Raw genomic sequence first — 21,867 nt, forward strand, 5'->3', positions numbered from 1 at the left:
CGGAAATAGAGATGCATGTTTGGATAGCTGCCCACCAAAAGCAACATTACGTGTTAGTTATAGGCCTTTATGCGAGAGATATCGCCGTGCAGTGAAGGGCCTTGCCGGGTTGTGGGTACGGCTGATGTAGGGAGCGATGGCTCCAATTCCCATCCACTAGTCGACATCTGGAGAGGCCTTACAAAATACTAAATGAGTAATTTAGAGAGTATTCCGTGGTGACTAGCACGTAGACAGGTCGTCGTGACATTTGTTTCTTTTTCCTTTTATTTAGTCATTTTCTCCTCTCCTCTTTTTTCCCATTCTTTTAGCGGCGTTGGTCGTCTGAAGAAGACATGCGTTCTTGTCAGATCATCAGCATGTGCTTAACTCGTATACTACGCAATGGTGCCTGACCACGAGCCCCCCAAAATCAAAAGTCAATCTACATTCTGTTTCAATTGATACCTGTTCGAGTGCTCAAGCGATGGGCTGGGAGAGTTTGGACGGGGAAATAAGTTGGTTAGCGGATCTTCACCGGCTGACTGCTGTCCGATTATAGAAAGTTGCAGCCGCTCGGATCCATTTGAGGGGGTATCTTTCTTATCCCACATCTATTGTCAAAGATCTATTGAGTGCTGCCTTTCAGATCACGCGACCGCTGGGTGCTGTGTTCTATCTAGGCTTTGCTTCAACAATACTGTGTACAGCCGTTACCCTTGGTAGTTGGGTGAGTGGTTTGTGGGACCCCAAGGGCGTGGCCGTGAATGACCTCAATTCTCCATGCTTCCATCCAGACTCCAGATGTCGTCGTCAGATGTGTCCCACATGAGTGTTCTGTCTGAGTCTTGGTCATAATCTGTAGAGTCGTCGTTCGTGGAGTTGTCGTCGCCGTTGGTGTCGTCGCCGTCGTTGGCGTCATCAGCGTCGTTCTCAATGTCGTAAGGTAACGGTGTGCTCCTGCCGGATGCATCTACGCCCGCCCCGTCAAATGAGTCACGCCACTTGAACGAGATCCTCTGTAGCTGAGGTAGTTTGGCAAAATGCGAAGCATGTTCCATGTACTCCATCAGTTGTCCACACTGGCACTCATGCCTCTCGACTATGACGGTTAGGTCACGCACCAGCGATTCTACCGGGGCGGCATCGATCCAGTCTCCCAGCATGTCGTCCAAGAAGCGGGAAAAGCCAGTCCAAGAGATTATGAATGCATTCTCCTCATAAAACACTTGTCGAGCTTCTTGTAGAAGTTGCTGGCGGGACTCGTCCGCTTCGAGGAACTTCTTCAGTAGGAAAAATTTGCCTATGCTCTTCTCATCGGACCAAGCTATAGGCTCCTGTATCACAATCGGCTTTTCGTCGGCCAGGTACTTGCAGAGTATAGCACGACGATCATCTGACGAGAACCTTGCAATATTCTCCAAGTCCATCTCACTTGCAAGTCGAAGTTGGGCGAGGTCATTGTCCCGGGTGGGGAGATTCCTCATCCTGTCTTCATTAATTAGGGAAATCGGCTAGCGAAACGTGTTAGCTCAGATGTGCTATTGGACGAAGAAGAGCCACCCGACCCCCGACGACATGTCGGAGCGCCTTACTGACCTGCGGGAACTTGCGCATCTTGTCTTCTGTATCAATGGGCAGTTCAACCTGCTTTCTTCTCCACCTAGACCTGATGACGTCTGAACAGTTGAGGTGAAGAGCTCGGGGCGGCTAAGACTTTTTCTGCTTACGAGATAGATCCCATTTTAAAGAATTGCGTCTATTTCGTCTAATGACACTTATAAGCTCATACTAGGCTCATATTGAGCTCACACTACGACCTATTTGGGCATGTTGAGCAAATTCACAGTTGTTGATCTTCTCGCTCCATTCATCTCTGGTATCATATTGTACTACTTGACGGCGCGGCCGATAAAGGCCGGCAGGCCTAGCATCACATCCTCCTCAGACCCTGGGGCCCCACGCGCCCAGCTGAGGCGAACTTCTCCCTCCGGCCGAATTGAGACACCGCAGTTGCTGGAGTCCGAGCCGTTACTCGTACATTAATCATGCGACCCGGAAGGGGATAGTTGGGCCAGCACTGAAAAGTGTAGCACCGTAAGCCAGGGGTTTGTTTGAGATTTTCTCACGGAAACTCCAAGATACTTCGGTAGGACGAAGTACGGCGTGAGGCTAACGTTGTTCGGATTTCCAAGCAGCAGCTGTTCATTCCATTGCCATGTATTAAACTTTGGCTAAGTAGTCGACATTGGTAGCAGGATATTATGTAGATCAAATACTACAGTTCGATCATCATGATTAGTGGCGTTCTAAGCTGTATGACAGATCGTAGATGAAAGCTAGCTTGAAGTCCTCTTCCACATGCCGGCAAACGTGTGCGTCCCTAGTTTCCGCGTCGCACGGTTGACCCTTCTCATCGTTCGTAGTATACTTGCCCCATGGCAATCGCCATGATCCAGCGGTTGTGCTGCTAGAAGGAATCAGAATTGTCCAAGTCGCTCAGCGAGGCAGGCCCAGGCAAGGGCCGCAAACAAGCAGCTAAGGGATGCGATGGGTTTAGACTTGCCGACATCAAGCATAAATGACCAAATTAGTCGTTAAATTATAGTCCCCATGCCAGGGAGATGGTGAAGTCGTATGACAGAGCCCTATCCAATTGTGGTATCAAGGGTGGGCATTCTGAGCCTTCGACGCGCACACGGTCTGCGATAGTTGCGAAGGCAGCCCTTCCCCTCCCTCCCCTTTTTCAAGTACACACGGTGTTTGTAGATACAATAGAGCCAAAACGTGGCGGTGGTGACAGCACAGCGCCGCAGGGAGATAGTTTTATGAGACGATCTAAACGCAGGAACGAAGGAGAAAAGACCAGACACGTAGAGAGGCGGGGGAGAAGCCGATTATCACACCCAGATTTTTTATCCTCACATTGCATGGCATCAAGTCAAAGAAGGAATACATCGCTGAAATGCAGTCTCAGGGTGCTTTCTACAAGCCAACAGCTTCGCATTACTTAAGCTAGATTTGCAGCAACAAAGGCATCCATACCTATCTTTGGCTCAACAACAAACGCGACTAAGTAACTGTTGAGCTATGGCTATGTATCAGAAGTATTCGGTGCAAGTCGCATAAGACTTGTCCTTGACTCGCATAGAAAAAGCAGATTCTAGGTAGGGGAAGTTTAGGCGTAGTATCGAGACTCGGTGAAGGGATGAGACAGCAGCATTGTGCTGCTTGCAGAAGACTCAAGCCACCGTTGGCGATACTGGAGAGGATCGATAGAGGAATCTAAGTAAACCTTTAGTAAGACCTTCAGGTCTTAGGACCAAGTCTGATCGGGGATTATGACAATACAGCAAATGCGAGGTTGATGGGACATGACGAGCGTCATTTTCTGGGTGTGTGTCTATGGGAATGATATGTAGCTAACATACTCGGAAAGTCGAGTGGCGAATCGAACCGCTACCAGCCCAGGTTTGACGATCAATGCACGGCGGCGTGGCTCTGACTGTTTGAACAGGGTCAGGCATTCTCATAGTATAGACCCCGTCTTGGAAAAGAAGTCTCCGTCCGGCTCAGAATGCCGTAAAAAGTCCGATCAGACTATTATGGCTGACTACGAAGGCAACTAGACGGCGAGAACAACAGAGGCATGAGTCCAAAGAGGTGTGTCGTCATCATTCCCAAGACTGGTTGGTCTTTCAAGGAGACCCTGTCCGATTCGAAGTGTGCGACCTGTGCTCACCGGGAAATTCCCCCCCGAGATGCTAAATCGTCTACTGAGATATATCGCGGGACCGCACAAAGCACATTGCGGCCGTCTCCAGGTCCTCCGGTGAAGGGCCGTTGAGGCCGCCCCCGTGAAGGCCTTTCTCGATCGAGTGTGTCGACAGGTTCTTAGTTAGCCGATGCGTACTCTGGACTGGGTATACCAGCAGCTGCGATGAGACGGCCGCAAAGAGTCCGACCAGGGGACCGGCATGAATCAGACCTTTCCAGCCATTACATGTATTCTACAGTTCGCCCACATTCCTGTGAGAGAGGCCGTTCGGGGACAATACCAGGCGGGGGGGGTACAAGAAGTGAGAGTTGTTACTTCCTTGGCGCTAGGAAAGCCAATTCAAGCCGTTTTGGCAAGTGAAACTCTTGCAAGGGGTAGAGATAAATTTAGACACTTAGGATACCATGGGCGCTGCTTGACAGGATGCACGCCGCAAGAGGCTGTTACTAGCCACATCCATATGCCGAGCGTGCCGTGGCATGGCCTCACAAGCAAGTAGCGCCATCTGGCTTTGGTTGAACGGAAACATCCAAATCAGTCCGGCTAATCGGCAGCCGATGCAAGGGTGGGTCATGGTGGCACGGATATGGGACGAAGGACGAGCAGACAGACACAGGGCGTGAGAACCCCAGAAGCCAAAATAGGGCATAGGACAGGCAGGACGGGGGAATTGACAAATAAGGAGAGGAGACTTAGACGTGACGGTGCGGTGTGGACGTGACGGGGTGATTATAAACGGCGGGTGCGACCGTGCTACGTGGGAACCGTCAGAGGCGGCGGGGTTATGCCTACGAAGATCACAGAGGGACGGCGGAGAATCGGGACTAGAATATTACTACGGAGTGTATATAGGGATGGGGGGAAAGCAAAAAAGGAGAAGAGAAGATAAAAAGACGAATGAAAGAAGACAGAAAAGAAAACCAAAAAAGGACATAAAAGAGAAAACAAAGAAAACAAAGAAAACAAAGAAAACAAAAGAAAAGAAAGCAAAACGGAAGGAAACGAAAGAAGATAGAAAAAGACGAAAAGCAAAGAAGAGAAAAAGGGAAAGAGGCACACGTCCACTCTAGTGTCAACTTTGAACAGAGTCCGTGATCATAGACAGCCCACGTTAGCACTGGCAGTCGACTCTTCAATACATCTAGTCAACGTGAGCATCTGGTTGGGTATCGGCAGTCGACTATTCAACGCATCCGATGGTTGTAAGTACCCGCTCTAACTTCGACCTGGGGAAAAAATAGGCTATTGAACAGGTCAAAGTGGGCATCCAGGTAAGCAAGCTCAACTGGACAATAAAATGGCCAATGCAACAATGCAAGGGCATCCAGATGAAGCTCAACTGAACGGTAAAATGGCCAATGCATTGTTGCAAGGGCATCCAGATGAGCAAGCTCAACTGAACAATAAAATGGCCAATGCATTGTTGCAAGGGCATCCAGATGAGCAAGCTCAACCGAACAATAAAATGGCCAATGCATTGTTGCAAGGGCATTCAGATGAAGCTCAACTGAACAATAAATGGCCAATGCAACAATGCAAGGGCATTCAGATGAAGCTCAACTGGACAATAAAATGGCCAATGCAACAATGCAAGGGCATCCAGATGAAGCTCAACTGGACAATAAAATGGCCAATGCAACAATGCAAGGGCATCCAGATGAAGCTCAACTGGACAATAAAATGGCCAATGCAACAATGCAAGGGCATCCAGATGAGAAGGCTCAACTGAACCATGAAGCTTTGCTGACAAAGTCTTCACCAGGACCTGTTAGAATGGCCAATGCAACAATGCCTTGTTGCAATGGCGTCCAGATGAGCAATAAAGCTCAACTGAACCATGAAGCTCGGCTAGGAAGGTCTCCGCCAGGATCCGTCGATAGACCCCCAAGGCTGAAGCTTTGCTGCCAAAGTCTTCCCCAAGGGTAAGTCAGAGTGGATATCCACTATAGGACATCGCGTGCTGAGACGGCCTTACGGCCAACACCCCCGCCTCGTCCATCTAGCTTCGGCATCGTCAATCATGGTCAGTGCCGACTTCTATCGGCTGCTGCCATCCTGTCCCTCCGCCGAAAATCTAGACCTCGACTTTGTTTACTTGTGCAACGCCCCTTCGAACGAGCCAGTGACGTGGGTCGTGCCTCAGTTTTGGGTCATTCGAGCTCTGTTGCGTAAACCCCGTCTTCCAACACCCCTCGCTAAGCCCGTAGCCCGGTGAGGGTGTGTTGAAGGGGAAAGGGGAAGAAAAAGCGGGAGTGAGGAGAGGACGATGGGCAGAAATTTAAATACACATCGGCGTTGCACTGGAAGACATCACCCATCTTAGCTAAGCAGCTTGGAAACCGTCCGAAATCGTCCCTTTACACGCACAGTCTCCCAGAGAGGCCTTGTTAGGCCGTCCTGCTTAGGCCTGCTCTGTGCAACTCATCGCTGTCAAACGGCCATTAAAGGCCGTTTGGCTGCCCGGCCCACAGGTCTTTGCACTCTCCATCGAGAAGAGCCAGAACAGGCCGTCCGTGCCACCACCCCTGCCACCCCCGGCCCTCCTGCCCGGTCTTCCTGCCCCGTTTCATCCACCGGGTCCCCGCTTCCGCCAAAGAAGCCTTAGACGGCCCCCTCCCATTCACAGCGGCGGCGATCGCTGTCTTCGACGCTCCACCCTACCAGAGAGAGCCAATAGTTGGGAGAGACACGCATGCATGTTCATCGCTACAGGGTAGGGATCCCGTCTCGATCAATCTTTATTCCCTTGGGCCGCCAAAGTCGTCCTTCCTCGACATCGACACTCACCATCGACACAGTACCGGTATCTGCCAGCACTATTTACCATTGTGCCTGTCACTCATCCTTATTTTTCGCTGTTAAAAAAACTGAAGCACAACTCGGATACCAGTCGCGTGCTTGAGGGACAAGCCCGCTGAGACCGCATCTGAACCCCTACCTAGCCTACGCCTATTCTCCGACGTCGATTTTAGCTCCCCCTGTCTCATCACGTGGCCGTCCGCAACATGCGAGTGATGCAAGTGATGCATGACGCAAGCCGCCATGTCCGTGTTCGGCCCCACCACAGCATCGGTGATATACTCATCGCGACAGCAAAAGTGGGGTATGCCTCTAAGAAAGAAGAGGGAGAGCGCCGAGTGACAAGGGAAAGAAGCAAATGAGAGAACCAAGAGCCAAGGGCCAGCGAGGGCCAGCGAGGGCCAGCGAGAGTCAACCAGACGGATTCAGGCCGTTTGCGAGCCTTCTCGGCCAACCCGGAGATTGCCCATGCAGCAGAGTCAGGTACCCGCTGGCTCATATGGGGCTAGTTAGCTTTTTTAGACTTTTCGCATCTGACTCGTTCGAGCACCAGCAAGCTCCGCTACCAGACCTCTTTCGGCGGTTTAATGGAGTGGTAATAAACGTCTGGCCGTTTTCCCCTTCTGGGTTGCTTTACCCTAATTGTTCCGAATAGTAGCTTCATCTTTACCCGCTACCAGTGTCGAGAGGGCATGACAGTGCCCGAATGCCGTCGCTTACCCTATACCCGTAGAAAAAAGAGACCCGAAAAAAAGAGACCTTCAAAAAGAGGCCCTCCTAAAGAACTAAAACGGAAAGAAAACTGGAGTGGCCTACTGTGAGTGGACTATCTCGCCAAGCAGATCAACAATCGAGATAAACGAGGGGCTCTCTATGGGCTGGCGGAGTACGATTCCATTCTTAGTTCGTCTCTCTATGGAACCTCGAGGTCGAGGCTCCGCCATGAGTGTGATGGAGGCGGCTGCAAAAGCGACCTAAATACAGGGCGGTCAAGAAACAAACATAGACACAGAATGGCCTCCACGATGAGAATCACGCGACAAGGACTGTGACCAGGATTTCGAAATTGCTTGTCGGGCCTGACCCACCTCCGCTGCACACCTCTTTTGGACTTTTACGCTATAATTCCTCTGCCATCCCACCGGTCCTCCTACCTCGACCCTTCTCTTGTCCCGACACTCTGGTACCGAGCAAAAGTTGGGAAATTGGCCTTGAGTTGAATGACATTCTATCATGCCGAGGAGAGCCCTGAGGTCGCCCATATCGACAGAAAATGGCCGTTTGTCAGGTTCTGCCCCATCCTGACAGTTTGATAACGATGCGAAAACGGCGGAAATCGGCTCGAATTAGGGAGCCCTTGGCTCCCGTATGAGAGCACCGCGAAAATAGGCCATATTGCGCAGGATGACTGGCACGTCCAGTTCTGGGCATGGCGTGCCGTCCGCCTCCAGACTGATTCCACCGCGTCCTGGCTCAAAAGAGCAACCAGACCGTCCGGCCGATGATGTTGCGTGAGCTGGTCGTGAAGACAGCGAGCTGTGATAGTTTTTCGTCTCTATTTCCACCCTGTCTGTGGTAGGTACGAACGAAACACGAGCAGAAAGAATGGCACCCAAAAAGCCTCGTCCCAGGGTAGCCCGCCCCCATGATCGAACCTGGGTGAGCACGACGATGCGAAAAAGAGGCTCGACAGCTATCAAGAAAAACTACCAATTCGGCAAGGATTGCAACACCATTGCTATCCTTCTCTACTACAACAAGATCCATGGATTCTGGGACGGCTCAGGCTATGTGCCCGAGGGCGAGTCGCTGCCCGATAATACGAAAGAAGTGGTATGTTGAAAGAAAGAAAGAAAGAAAGGATAAAAAAAAAAAAGAACTTATGGGGAAAAGGGAGCTAAGAACATCGGCGGTTTCAGGTTGAAGACATTATACGGAGACAGGTCATATCGGATGGCGAGCTTGTTCTACGGCCGGCAAGAGAACGGAAGCAGCCGACCAAGACGAAGCCGCGCAAAGTCACGAAGCCGTGCAAGGTCACGAAGCCGGCACCCACACCGATGCCGGCGCCGGCGCGGACTCGCAACCTGCGCAGCCTCCGTAGGAGAAAACAGCAACCCGAAAACGGTCCTCCAATGTCCAGCGTCTCACCGGCCCTGACACAAATCATGGGTGTGGGCAGCGAGACTAGAGCAGACGACAGAGATGCGAGCATCTGGGACATCCCAAGCACTCCTCCGGCGGAGGCGACGATCGAGGTCCGGGGCGATGATGATATATCTAATGATGAGAGAGACATCGGAACTGCCGATGACCGTGATGAGGTCGATGGTGATGATGGCGGCGATAACGATGAAGGAGGCGGCGGCAATATTGATAACAGCAGCAGGCTGATGGAGTCGGGCACTCTTGTGCCGTTCTGCCATCGTGCAGATCTGCAATATTGTCCGAACGACGTGGCCCAATCTCCCTCAACTGCGGATCGGGACGCCGAGGGTGAGCTTTGTGGCTGGCGAGACGAGCCTCTTGCTCCCATGGGCAGCTGGGCCAACGATGTGATGGTCACTTCGGAACCTGGCAATGAGCCAGCACCTGTGGACTTCACCACGATGATAGCGGATGAGGTTTGGATGCCTTCGGCCATGATGAGCTTTGGCGACGCGCCAGACTTTGTCGACACGTCAGGATTTTCTCCCATGCTTGACTATGACTTTGGGAACATGGGCTCGGACATCGACATGAACGTGGATAGTACGGGCTGGCTGGAACAACTCAGTGTACCGCCCGCCACCGAGACCATGCCACCCATCACCGAACCTGTGCAACCCGTCACCGAGATTGCGCCCTCTGAGGGCGTTCCCGCCGAGATCATGCCGCCCAGTTTGATGGATCTTTCTTCGACCTGTCAGGAAGCGGCACCCTATCTTGCCTTTTCAGAGCACAAGGACGGACGGGGCAACAGCGGACTCCCAAACACCGTCACTAGTGCCGTCGCAGCCCCGCAGCCCCGCGCCGCAACGCCGGATGCGGAGAGCCGGATGCACGGAGCGCCACAGAGAGCTACGGCCGAGGAGGCGCCTCCAACTGTGGGCCCGACTTCCCCCGGCTCGGCGGCACCACTGCCGAATCCTTCGGCGACTGTGGAAAAGAATTGGCAACAACCGATATACGTCACTGGGAGCCAGCTGTTGGCGATTATTACACAATCACTCCAGAAGATGAATGGCCACGAAAACACGGAATGGGACTCGTCGTCGTGCAAGGATGTCGGTTGGTCGATGAGAGACCACCACGGATTCGAAACACCGATTGCGACGCCAGTCTGTTGAAGGCCTGGGCCGATCTTTCACAAATAAACAGTTGTCCGTCGGGAGAGGGACCGGGACAAATTTGGGGGGGTAGAGAACATATTGAATCGCCTATGTAGCATGTACAGTAGTAGCAGCATGCAGATGCCAAGCAGAATTATTTTTGCCATTGTCTTTTTATTTTTTTATTATTATGATTTCAGTAATCTTTTCTCCTCTAGTAAAAATACAGTTCCCACGGCTGCTCTATGCCTACCCCCGCTACCCCGGACGAAGCTATCCGGTCGACAAACAGTCTGATCTTCGGACCATCTTCCTTGGCGTAGTACTTTCTAACCTGTGGGCCTTCTAGGTAGTTTCGCAGAAGCCATCCCATGTAAGTACGTCGGTGCCATTCGCCATCGCGCGAAGGCGTGTCCACCAAGGTACCCATGCGTCTCAGCACATCTTCGTCCTGCCGTATTTTTTGCTGCCATTCTGTGATCTGGCTTTCATCGACGGCATCTGAGGGTATGACGACGATGATGGTGCGCAGACGTGGGAAGCGGGCGAGTGCTTCGAATATTAGGAAAATGTCGGGGCTTTCGGCGATGTCGATGGCAACGTGCTCTATCGATAGCCTAATCCCTCTCAGCTGAGAGTTCAAGATGGCCCAGGGAGGGAGAAGAAAAACTGTGCGAGGGAGGAAGAGATGTACCAAGGACTCATCGCCGGGCCTCCTGTAGGCCTGAGTTGAACGGAACCATTCTCTCCTTGCTTCTCTACACGCCTGAGCGACGGGTGGCGAACGACGAGCCGCAGCAGAGTGGGGATGGCACGCCGAAATCCTGCGACAGTCGTCAGGAAAGGGGCCGACTGCTACGGCGGCGTCGACATTGTTGAAGGTTGACTGCCAAATCATCAGTCGGACCTCGGCTGGAAGATGGCTGAATTTTATAAAACCCGGTGCGTCTTCTTCTAGGGGCCCATCTGCATCCCCATCTGCATCCCCATCTGTGTTCTCTCTCGTCTGCCGTGTCCATTGGGCACGCGCCCGTCCGTCACTGCCGATGCGAAGCGATAACATGTAGTAAAAGTGCCCAGGCCCTCATAGAAGACTAGAGTTGGGAGTTCTTGGGACGGCTGAAGCCTTTATCCATCAGCCAGGAGCTTTTTCCGCCCCTTCTCACAAGGGGGTGATTTGGGGTTGGTTTTGTTTATCTAGGAACGGGAGATGCGACGAAGCAAAGGGCCGCCGTAACTCATGGTTTCATGCAATAAATCCGATCCAAGTTAGGGTATTTTATATGTATCTCCGGTAGGCACTACATAACCGCGGGGCAAAGGTCCAAGCTGCCATTTTCGCCAGCCATCAACCCCAGCAGCTCCTCTGCAGCGATGTTGCGCTGACCCTCATCTACAGTACCGGGTCAACGCCCGAGGCCGGACGCATTGGGGACTGTTGGGAGGCCAATGAGTGATGGCCGTATGATCTAGGAAGTCGATCCATGTAGTCTGTTGAAACACGCTCTATTTAGGTATGTTCAGACTAGGAATTTCTGACGGAGCTGACCAATTCTTACCCTCCTGGTACAGGTAGTGACATTCCAAATCCTGCCGACGCTGCGCATGCGTTCAAAGGGGGGCATTTTGTGGCCGCACACACACTACCAACGGCGCAGTATAGCACCGTCTGGCTAGAAGGAAACTTCTCTCTATTCTGGTTACTCAGGGTCCTTAGCAGCCATAGACTCGAATACGCTGCACACGACATAAGTAGTGTTCTCTGCGCCACGGCAATCTCGCCCGCGCTTTACCCCGCCTTTTTTCCTCTTTTTCTTTTCCAGCCCGTAATGCGTTCAAGGGACTTGACCAACAAGCAACGTCCGAGGACCCCACCGATCATACAGTCGTTATTCCGGAGTAGGACCAGTTCATACACACCATCGGAACAGGCTGATGGGCGACGAGCGTGTTTACGACATCACGCTCAGCCGACGAAACAAATGACGGATCCCCATATAGCTCCGCCGGAACCAATGGACGTCGATAGTGAAGATGAGCCGAGGGACATAGATATGGGCATTCCAGTGATCGTGGTTTACCCGCCGTCTGATGATGACTACAATATGGAAGAAGATTAAGAGGGTGTGGAGATGCGCGCTGTGATGGAGACCCGGCTAGAGGCGAGTTTGGCAGACCACGCCTCCAGTCAACTGCAAGACTTCATCATCGCTGGCGAGAATCGATCAGGAAGAGTAGATAGCAGCTATAGATCATAGCGACAATCATCTCGGTACATAAGAACTGGCTGTTTTGTGTTCTCTAAGAATCCCGATGTACTTATCCATCCCAGCTGAGACAGAGCCAGGACCGAGGGTAGGGCAATGCTACCCAGAAACATGGGTGGGAGTCGACTACAGCAATAGACGTGGCAAGGCCATACATTCGTAACTAGCAGGCCGCATGGCCATCGCGCCTGTAGGCGTGGGAAAGGCACACACAGCGGAGCTATTCGAGCCCTGTGGCCAATTATTACGAAACAGTCAGTCAGACAGTCTGTTTTCCGGGACCATCGCAACTAAGCAGAGGCGTAACCTGTTCGTCATCTTTTTTCTCCTGTTTGTTTGTTTACTTGTCCTGAAATCTCCAATGGCAGACCGTCCATGTATCGCTCCTTATCATACTCAACTAGATGTCCTCAAAGAGCCCGACAAATGATCGGACAAACAGCCCAACAGTGCCCCCAGCCCCACCACAGTCCCCGCCCATTGGAGCTGGGCTGGGGCAGTTGTTGGTCAGTGGACGTCAGGGTCAAGAAGCGGGCTTCAAAGCATCGTAAACACTTACACCTAGACTTAAACTGCTTGCAATACAGCCGGCGAGGGCCACGGATCGGTGTCTAGCAGCCTCTGTTGACGCTTTTGAGATTCTAAAAGGGTACCCTACGGATATCGTCGTGCCATCCTGTGTACGTCTATCACAAGGTCTATAACAAGGCGGAACCCCGGGCCCTCCCATTATCTCGTGGGCTAGCAAGTCATTCGACAGAGGGACTACTATGCACACATACATCTCCAGGGCCATCCAGCGTCGACGCCCCTTGTCCAGACTCGCCAGAACCTCATGAGTCTGCTGCCGGAACCTAAATCACTATCAGTCTCCCTGACAGGGCCGGATTCTATAGGCCGACACCATGGGCTACCTCGAGAAGGACGCGAAGGAGCCAGCATGCTCGGTCAAACCAGCTAGCAACACTACTAGCGTCGAGAACATCGGTGCTGGAGGCGTGAATCAGGACCAGATTGTCGAGAGACGGCGGCCAGCAGATGGCGACCGCAGTTCCGAATCGGCACCGGCATCCAGCTTCCGAACCATGAGCCGCCGAGACACCATCTTCGCCCTCCTGACCAACCAGGTCGGCCTCGGTGTCTTGTCACTGCCAGGCGTGTTGAAGACGCTTGGTGTGATCCCGGGAACTCTGGCGATCATCGGCCTGGGCTGCCTCTCCTGGTACACGGCCTTTGAGCTCAAGCTCTTTTACGACCGTCACCCACACGTGCTCAACATCGTGGACATGGCCCGCGTCGTCGGAGGCCGGGGATTTGCGATTGTCGCCGCCTTCGGCATGACCCTGCTGGTCATGATGACCGCCGCGTCGGCATCGGTGACCTTTTCCGTGGCGCTGTCGCTCATCAGTGGCAATGCGCTCAGCCCGACCGGGTTCATCGGTGTCGGCTGCCTCTGCTGCTGGCTGCTGTGCGTCCCTCGCACGGCAAAATTCGCTTCCTGGACCGGCATCCCGTCTTGCGTCAGCATTCTGGCCGCAACCGTCGTCCTCATCGCCGGCCTCGCAGTCTCGGAACCGGTCGGCGCCCCGGCCGGATGGAGGCGGGCCCCTGCCTGGTTTGCGACGCCGTCATTCAGGGATGGGCTCAACGCCTGCCTCAAGATCTGCTACGCATTCTCCGGCAACGTCAGCTTCGTCTCTTACATGGCCGAGATGACGGACCCGCAGGGGGACTTTGCCGCCGCACTCGCCTGGCTCGAGGCGAGCTCCATCGGCTTCTACGTTTTTGTCGCCGTTACGATCTACTGCCTTGCCGGCGAGTACACGGCATCGCCCGCGCTGGGCTCGACTTCAGCTGCCTTTGCCAGGGTCGCCTACGGCCTCGTGATCCCATCTGTCCTGACAAAGGGCCTGGCGTTCGGCCACACGGGCATCAAGTATGCTTACGTCGAGGTCATGAAGTATTTCGGCATCGCGCAAGAAATCACAGCCAGCAACAAAAGGTCGTGGCTGATCTGGCTGGGCATCGTCACTGTCTTTTGGATCCTATCTTTTGTCTTGTCGATTGCAGTCCCCGTTTTCGACTCCATCGTGTCGATGACGTCGGCGGTCACCGTAGCGTGGTTCTCGTTTGGGATCAGCGCCATATTCTCACTTCACAGGAGCGCCAAGCGCTGTGGCTGGCGCAATACATGTTTGACTGTTTTTAATGTGCTTCTCATCGCCGGCTCGCTGTTTCTTAATGGAGCGGGTCTGTGGTCATCGACAACGGGATTAAAGGAGGCCATGGCTTCTGGAAGGCACTGAATGGAGAAACGTGTCGATTGTTTAGAGTAGCAGGGTACTAACTATTCATAGGCTTATTCTCGGACTCCTGATTTTGTTTATAGAGTGGTTTGTTTCATATATTTACTTATTTATTTCTTTTTATTTTCTTTATTCTTTTTCTTTTCTTTTCTTTTTTTTTTTTAAAAAAAAAAAAAAAGCCTATTTGTCTCTTTTCTTAACTCTTTCGTCAAACGCAGTCAAAATTCTAGGAGGGAATGTCAACAAAATAGAGTTCCATTACATACCATCATTCTTCAGCGTGCAGCCAGCTCGATATCCAAGTTAACAGTGGAATCATCGCAGAAAGTCTTGGCCGTCTTCATAGGCCATCCTTCGTGAATCCTGCCCCAGTCAATTACAGCCGTATGATGTATGTGATACGTGCCGCAGCGATGTTCCCGGCCGAGCAGGTTTTGCTCTGGCTGATGATACAGCTGCTTGGCGCCGTCGTTTCGCCCTGCGGACCATGTCCGGAGATGGCCTGTCTCGCTGCGTAATGCTGGTGTTGCGGAGCGCAGTAAGCGCGAATGAGAGTTGGGAAAACCATAAGCGTAGAGTGCTAGTCAAGACTGGTGCTCTTCTGACGCTCTTAATCCCACGTCGGCTTTCATGTGTCTAAATTCGACCTGTTTCCTCTGCTCATTCACTTCTTGTCAAGAGGCAACAATTGAATCCCCGTCTGCTTGGGCCATGTACGACTCTCAGCTACACCGCTTCATCCCACGTTCCGCCGTATGTGGCACCCCTGGCGGCACTGCCAGTCAAAAAAGACAAGTAGGCAGGTAAGCGTGCCACCGCTGTCAACTCGAGTCAGCCTGTGCGTTGGAAACAGTCGCAAACCTGCCCGATTGACGTCTAAGCCCGTCGGCCAGGCCACTATTATCGCTCGGCACGCATACCGTACCTACATAAAACAGCGCTGCATCTTCAACAGCCGACAACGTAGGCTTTCCCCCACAACTGATGACTCGCGACGGATACACCAGACTCGACGGCAGAGGGAGCTTACGACGCCGCTTAGCAGATGAGCCCATCGGTTCCAGGAAACAGACCGAAACATGGAGGAAGCTCAGGAGCCTCATGAAGAGGCGGGCAGAGTCGCCGCTTAATTATGATCTGGCCCCGACCGACGGGCCAGCCCAGCTTGGCTGTGATCGTGCGACGAGCCGGCTGACGGATGCGCCCTGCTCGAGCGGGGAGGACAAAGCCGAGTCGAGAAACTCTCCCGACTGTACAGATAGCCATATCTCCATTGAATTTTCCCACAATCATGCTTGCCGTGAATTTGGAGAAGACGAAGACTTTCGCTGTCTTTGGCTTTCCTCGGGTGAGGATGAGGATGACAGTGATCAAGCACACGGGGATGCAGTATCTGTAGCATCGTGGCCTAGACCGGCTTGAGCTGTATTTTATTTACGTAGCGTCAATGCATACAACATGCGTACATGGCTTTAGTAGCCCGAATTGCTCCAGGTGTTACTCAAAGTCAGGGTTGCGGAGACTGTTGGACAGGCTCGGCCCATTGACGGAGACGTTACGGCGGCCGTCCGAATTGGCTTGCGACAAAGATCAAGGACAGATAAGGACACGCAAGGACACACGAGGAACCGAATAAAAAATGCTCGGCTGCCACAGCCCCAAGTGCAAGGCCACACGGATGGTGCCTCAGACACCAAGAACCCACAAATCAATGGTAACCAGTTTCAACTACGCATTTCCGTGAGAGACATAGGTCCAGAAGCCTTATCGCGTCCAAATCCAATCCCTCAGCTCACTGAATACAATACCGATTAATACAAAGTATTATACCTCTCGTCTGGACCCGATCGTCAATTGCATCAATACACTTCCTGGCCGAGCTCTTCATGGAGCCACTCGGGCCCTCAAAACGAGGACACATATCCGGCCTTCTTCATCATCAGCCAACACATGTCATAGATGTCCCCGCAGGGCGCAACAGCGAGCGCTATTATATACCTCTATACAACGTAAACTTCTCCTACACAAAAAGCCCCCACCGCAGGTTCCGTGGCTTACACCGCAGTAGGTCCCCCCCGGAGGTGTAGAAGGGCTCAGGGATTGCTGGCCACAGGACTGTACGGTCGAAGAGTGGCAGTTTCACAACGAAAGCAATTCTGGATGGGTCTGTCTCGGATCAGAAAAATCCTTTAGGCGAGCTCTTGGTGCGTTTCCACACGATGCCTGTCATGTATAAAGCATGAGTAAAACATGCGCGCCGAACCTCGAAACCTACGCGGGGCTTGATTCTCCCAAGATCGGACACGACTGACAGAGAAGCAGAGGGGCTACAAGAAGCGAAGCGCTTGCACCCACCTCTCGAATACTCGGCCGCAAACAGATTTGAGAGCATTAAGCTGGAGATCGTAGATCGCACCTCGGTCAAGCCAACATTCATCAGATTGCATTCCGATCCGCTCGGAGGGCTGACGCGATGCGGCGGCGAAGATCAGATAGACTGGATCAGGAACATCCCACCCGGCATACACGTGGCAGAGACGCAGAGAATACTGATGGCAGGGCTGGCATATAGCCCCACCATGCAGGAGCTGAGCTCCTGGATCTGCTCGAAACTCGGCATAGACTGTTTGCTTGCTGTCAGCTCGCGCACGATCCATGCAGGCAGTTCGCGCGCGCTCGCACTCACACTCACGTGCTCCCTCGCTATGACGGATGGCATGTCCATAGATAAGATTGGTAATCTTCTCGACAAGCAGGTGTTCGGCTACGAGACTGTGAGGATCCTTGTTGAGCGGAAGAGTAACAACGGTGCTGCATCACAGGCCTCTCGGCCAAGCCCACCAGCTCCCCTTGTCGTGCTAGGATCATCCAGGCTGCCACCACAGTGGCCTAAGATGGTCTCTAGATGGAGACATTGGCAAGGCGGGCCGGGCAGCAATGCAACCTGGGACGAACCGAAGAATGTAGGACAATTTTGAACAGGGTGACATTTACCTAGACATTAGAAGCCGGCGGCCACATACCTTTCATACCATCAAGCGGAATCAGGATGATTTGCAGCCGCTCTCAAACGTCCCTTTCGCGGCAAAACGAAAGCTACCAGATGTCCCGAGACCCGGGTCCTGATTCTACCGTTGTAGGATGATTTTGAAAGCGCGCATCAGCCCATTTTCCGCCTGTCCGATGTCAGGGCTACTTGCCCCACCGTCGGCTCACGGCCCAAAGAGTACTCCTATTGCACATCTCCCGCGCACCGTCTTTGCATGCAATGCCATCTCCAGACGGACAGCTTCATCACCTAGCGAGCACAGCGACAAGCCCATCCAATTGTTAACAGTAACATGATATCAAAGGCCAGGCCCGCGATACCTCTGCTTCAGAAATGGGCACGGTCGTCGACTAGGGGTTTCCATTCTCACGAATGCCGCCAAGCCGTGCTTGGTCTGTACCACCGCTAGCATCGCCTCAAACACCTCAACTACCCTGGAGTTCGACTACTTTAACGCCAAGCAGGCATACACGCCTTTGGAGATCATAGGCTGCAGTCCGTTTTCGACATCGTCAGTCAGTCAAGAGGGACGATTACCTGCTTTTTCACCCCACCGCAGACTCTCCTCCCGAGCTGTGTTACTATGTGGACCCAAACATCAGAGCTTCCACGGCCTTTTGGTCCACAATACAGTAAGCAAGAGAGGCAAATTCAACAAGTCAGAGGAATCGAGACCCCGTTAACAACAACAGCAAGGGAGGAAGAGTGTTTCCTAATCAACAATCCCGACCTTGAGATTTGCTTGATTCTTTCGGCCTTGAAGCGAGCAGCCGACCAACAGGAAATACAGGATGAATGGCACGATAAGCGAACTAGCCAACAGCCAAACCGTGAGGCTACAACAGCGTCGTCGGTCGGCGCAAAACGACATCGGAGGCGAATCAGACTGGGAGACGATCTCTACGACCTTTTGCGATCGTGAGGTGGTTGCGCGAAGCCGGGCAGCATGTAGCAGCATTGGGGTGCGGCGGCAGTCGCGCGACGCCGATGTCACCGACCGGATTCCGCAATGGGGCAACTGATTGTCCGGCCTCTGCTTCTTTGGTCAGGTGCTGAATCTACGGGAGTACAATGGCCGTGGCAAAAAGAAAAAGAAATATAGGATAAATTCTGAAGTCAAGTTGGGAGTACTGGGGATTACTATTGCACAACCAACCACTCCACCCGACGCTCACTGAGCAACCTCTATGCTGTTGCTGCTGCTGCTGCTGCATCTTCATGACTAGCTTGGTCATCGTGGTCATATCTTCTTCCCAGGTCAGGCAGACAAATAGCTCGACGGCCCAGATGAGAAACTACTTGACACCTTCAAATCCAACTCTCCGGCAGTGGTAGCATTAGCATTACTGTATCACTGTAGACTACACTGCCGAGCGGTAGAAGCCGGTATTTCCCAACGGACAACGTCGGCAGCGGCGTCGTTTCTGACAAGCCACTAACCCTCGTTCATCTCGTGGCACTCGCACAGCTAGTACTGCCAGGAATGCCGGCTTCCTCCGGGGCATCCAGGCGTGCCATACACGCCACCAACCATCCACAGAATGACATCGACAAACCACCAGATACCACCGCCACCGAGAGTCAACAGTTTGAACACGGCCAAGGGCCAGTGGTGAGCGTAGAACTGATCGACTCCAAGCGTGCCCACCACAAATGACAGAATCAGCGCCGTCCTCTCCTGCCGATAACACTTGGCTGTGATGGGCCTTTCATCAAATCCTCCCCAGGACCGTCTTGCCAGGTCGAAGGGCTTCTCGTTGGCCACTGGCATTGTATGGTCAGCTGGAAAGCGTCCAGCTGGACGTATTGGTGTCTAATGAAGCTCACTCACCGACGATGGCATACGCCATGGTGCCAGCTAGGATCACCGCTAGATAGCCCATCAGAACAAGCTTCCAATGCCTCGTCATCAGACAAGCTGCCCCGCTCGCCAGGCTGTCCATGAACAAGCGTAGAGAGCGAGGTTCACTAGCCATGCGAGTATTCATGATGATGGGAGGAAGCTAGACGGGGAAGGAGGGGAATGACGATAAGTTGGGTGATAAGCAGAGGCCGGGACAGCTGATGATCGTTGCATAGGTCAACTAGTATATCAGAAACGACGGGGAGATAAATGAACACCATGCTTTGGACTGATGATATACAACAAGCTACAACCATTTTCTTGTTTTAGAACTGTTCAGTTTTCGACACCTCGAAAAGCCCAGACCGGGACGCCCAGCGGCCGAAGCGATGGTGATTTGATGCACATAATAGCTATTTATCTGAAAGAGGTTTATTGCCTCACCAAATACTGGCTTTGTACATACTGGCATCGGTTGCCGTGTGATATCCCGCAGGTCGAAGAGCCTGGCCAGGCTTTGTGCCAATATCTAATACCTATACGCCACTCAAAAGTGGCTATGAATGTCTTTTTTTTCCCCCTCTCTTTCTCTGTTTCTCCTTTGAGCTTAGTTTCTGTCTGGAATCCCTTCCCAGAGTACTTGGTAATCATACGAATAGAAGACCGTATATCGCTCACTTGAAAGAGTGTAAAGTGAGAGACCCGCATTCGTCACGATGACGAGAAGCACGCCCTCCCTTCGTCGCCATTCCCGCCGAAATAGGCGGAGATTAGTTGGATACGGTAGCTGGTTCGACTGTTTTTATCTTGCGATTTATTTGAGCCTATTTCGTAGGACCAAAAACTCTGGTTAGATGGCAAGCCACCATTGTCACGAGATTATACCACTAGCTAATTAAAATAAAGGCTCTTCCCCATTGCCGATAGACCTCTCTCTCTCTTGTTCCATCAGGATAACTCTTCCATCCTTCTGCTCTTCTCCTCTTCCCCTCTTTCTCTCTTTCCCTGCGAGACTATCCATCACGTGTAGCGAGCTTTTGGCCTCACACGTTCCATCATGACCTCTCTGACACCCCACAAGGCCGACGTCCTGCGTTCTCTGGCACAGTCGTTCAACCGTGCCGGAGATTTGCAGTCGAAAGAGCTCCACAGAGTACGTGTTGAGAACTGTGTCGGCTTCTGCAAGGTTCCCCTGGGCATCGCGGGTCCGCTGCGCTTGGCCGGGCCTGCCGCCTCTCTCGGCGATGTTTATGCCCCGCTGGCTACTTATGAATCCACGCTTGTCGCCAGCTGCTCCCGGGGCTGCAAGGCTTTCAATGCCTCTGGAGGCATACACATCGAAACACTCGGGAATAGCATGTCCCGAGCTCCCGTCTTCGTCTTTGACAACCCCGGTCAGGCAGTCGCCTTTGCCAGCGCGTTGCCAAAGATGCAGTCTGCATTTGCGCAATGGGCAGAGGCGACGAGCAAGCATGTCCGGCTCCAGACGATGAAGCCTGCCATCATCGGCTCCCAGGTCCACGTCCTCTGTAGCTACAGCTGCGGAAGCGCAGCGGGACAGAACATGGTCACCAAAGCCACCCAGTATGCCTGCGACATGCTGCGAGAGACGCTCACAGACAAGTACGGCATCCGGGGCTTTTTGGTCGAAGGTCAGCTGGCGTCAGACAAGAAACCTTCGTGGGGGAACGTCAAGATGGCCCGTGGTGTCGAGGTCGTTGCCTGGGGCACAATCTCATCCGATGCCTGCCAGAAGGTGCTGGGCTGCACCGCCGAGCAGCTGTATCTTGCCCAGAGAACACTCAAGGAGGGCGGGATCAGGAACGGCCAGTTCGGCTCCAACATCAACACGGCCAACATCATCGCAGCCATGTTCATAGCGACCGGCCAGGATCCTGCCAGCACAGCCGAGGCGTCCTGGAGCCATCTCACCTCGGAGCTCGACCCTGGGACAGGCGCGATAAGCATGAGCCTCTATCTCCCATCATTGCCTGTCGGCACCGTCGGGGGCGGTACCGCGTATCCCATGCAGAGGGAGGCCCTCAAGATGCTGCAATGTGACGGCGACGGAGCGGAGCAGAAAGAGCGGCTGGCCGGGCTCATTGCGGCATTCTGCCTTGCACTAGACGCCAGCACGAGCTCGGCCATCGCTAACGATACCTTCACTGCCAGCCATATGCGGCTTGCCCGAGGGGAGACACGGGCGAGCCTGTGATCCGACCATTACTTGCCTGCCCTGGTGTCTCAGCACAAGACGTCTCCTATTCAGGGTGAAAGAGTCAGTCTCCTTGTTCCCTTTCTTCCTTCCTTTCTTTTTTTCTTTCCCTTCTTGTGCCCACTGTGGTGTAGCTTAGCAAGATCGCGGCTGCTCCATTCATTTCCGGATCAGCACAAGGAATGACTCTACCATGCACACTACTACACCTTCCGCCCCTTTCAATTTCATACCAAAGGCGTCCGCCACGCTACACTGAGGCTATGCAACCCGAGGGCCCGCAGTAGGTTGATAGCCCCCACTCAGATGGCAAGCTAGAC

General features: G+C 53.0%; 5 protein-coding genes across 5 annotated transcripts; 3 read left to right on the forward strand and 2 right to left on the reverse strand.

Annotated features, from left to right (window-relative positions):
• Positions 1 to 752: 752 nt before the first annotated feature.
• On the reverse strand, positions 753 to 1,466 carry LRP88_14977 (uncharacterized protein; the record flags this gene model as incomplete). Its single annotated transcript, XM_083251310.1, has 1 exon — positions 753 to 1,466. The coding sequence occupies one exon, from the start codon at positions 1,464 to 1,466 to the stop codon at positions 753 to 755; it is 714 nt and encodes a 237-aa protein (XP_083092911.1).
• A 6,761-nt stretch (positions 1,467 to 8,227) lies between these two features.
• Positions 8,228 to 9,885, forward strand: LRP88_14978 (uncharacterized protein; the record flags this gene model as incomplete). The annotated part of the gene is made up of 2 exons (XM_083251311.1): positions 8,228 to 8,389; positions 8,476 to 9,885. 2 exons carry the CDS (start codon positions 8,228 to 8,230, stop codon positions 9,883 to 9,885), a joined length of 1,572 nt encoding a protein of 523 aa, XP_083092912.1.
• Positions 9,886 to 13,039: 3,154 nt separating this feature from the next.
• LRP88_14979 (uncharacterized protein) lies at positions 13,040 to 14,440 on the forward strand (the record flags this gene model as incomplete). Its single annotated transcript, XM_083251312.1, has 1 exon — positions 13,040 to 14,440. One exon carries the CDS (start codon positions 13,040 to 13,042, stop codon positions 14,438 to 14,440), a length of 1,401 nt encoding a protein of 466 aa, XP_083092913.1.
• A 4,517-nt stretch (positions 14,441 to 18,957) lies between these two features.
• On the reverse strand, positions 18,958 to 19,477 carry LRP88_14980 (TM2 domain-containing protein; the record flags this gene model as incomplete). The annotated part of the gene is made up of 2 exons (XM_083251313.1): positions 18,958 to 19,253; positions 19,321 to 19,477. The coding sequence occupies 2 exons, from the start codon at positions 19,475 to 19,477 to the stop codon at positions 18,958 to 18,960; spliced, it is 453 nt and encodes a 150-aa protein (XP_083092914.1).
• A 912-nt stretch (positions 19,478 to 20,389) lies between these two features.
• Positions 20,390 to 21,547, forward strand: LRP88_14981 (uncharacterized protein; the record flags this gene model as incomplete). Its single annotated transcript, XM_083251314.1, has 1 exon — positions 20,390 to 21,547. One exon carries the CDS (start codon positions 20,390 to 20,392, stop codon positions 21,545 to 21,547), a length of 1,158 nt encoding a protein of 385 aa, XP_083092915.1.
• Positions 21,548 to 21,867: the final 320 nt, after the last annotated feature.

This window comes from Fusarium phalaenopsidis (assembly GCF_050370095.1).
Source record: "Fusarium phalaenopsidis strain FUZ10S chromosome Unknown contig_32440, whole genome shotgun sequence".
NCBI lineage: Eukaryota > Fungi > Ascomycota > Sordariomycetes > Hypocreales > Nectriaceae > Fusarium > Fusarium phalaenopsidis.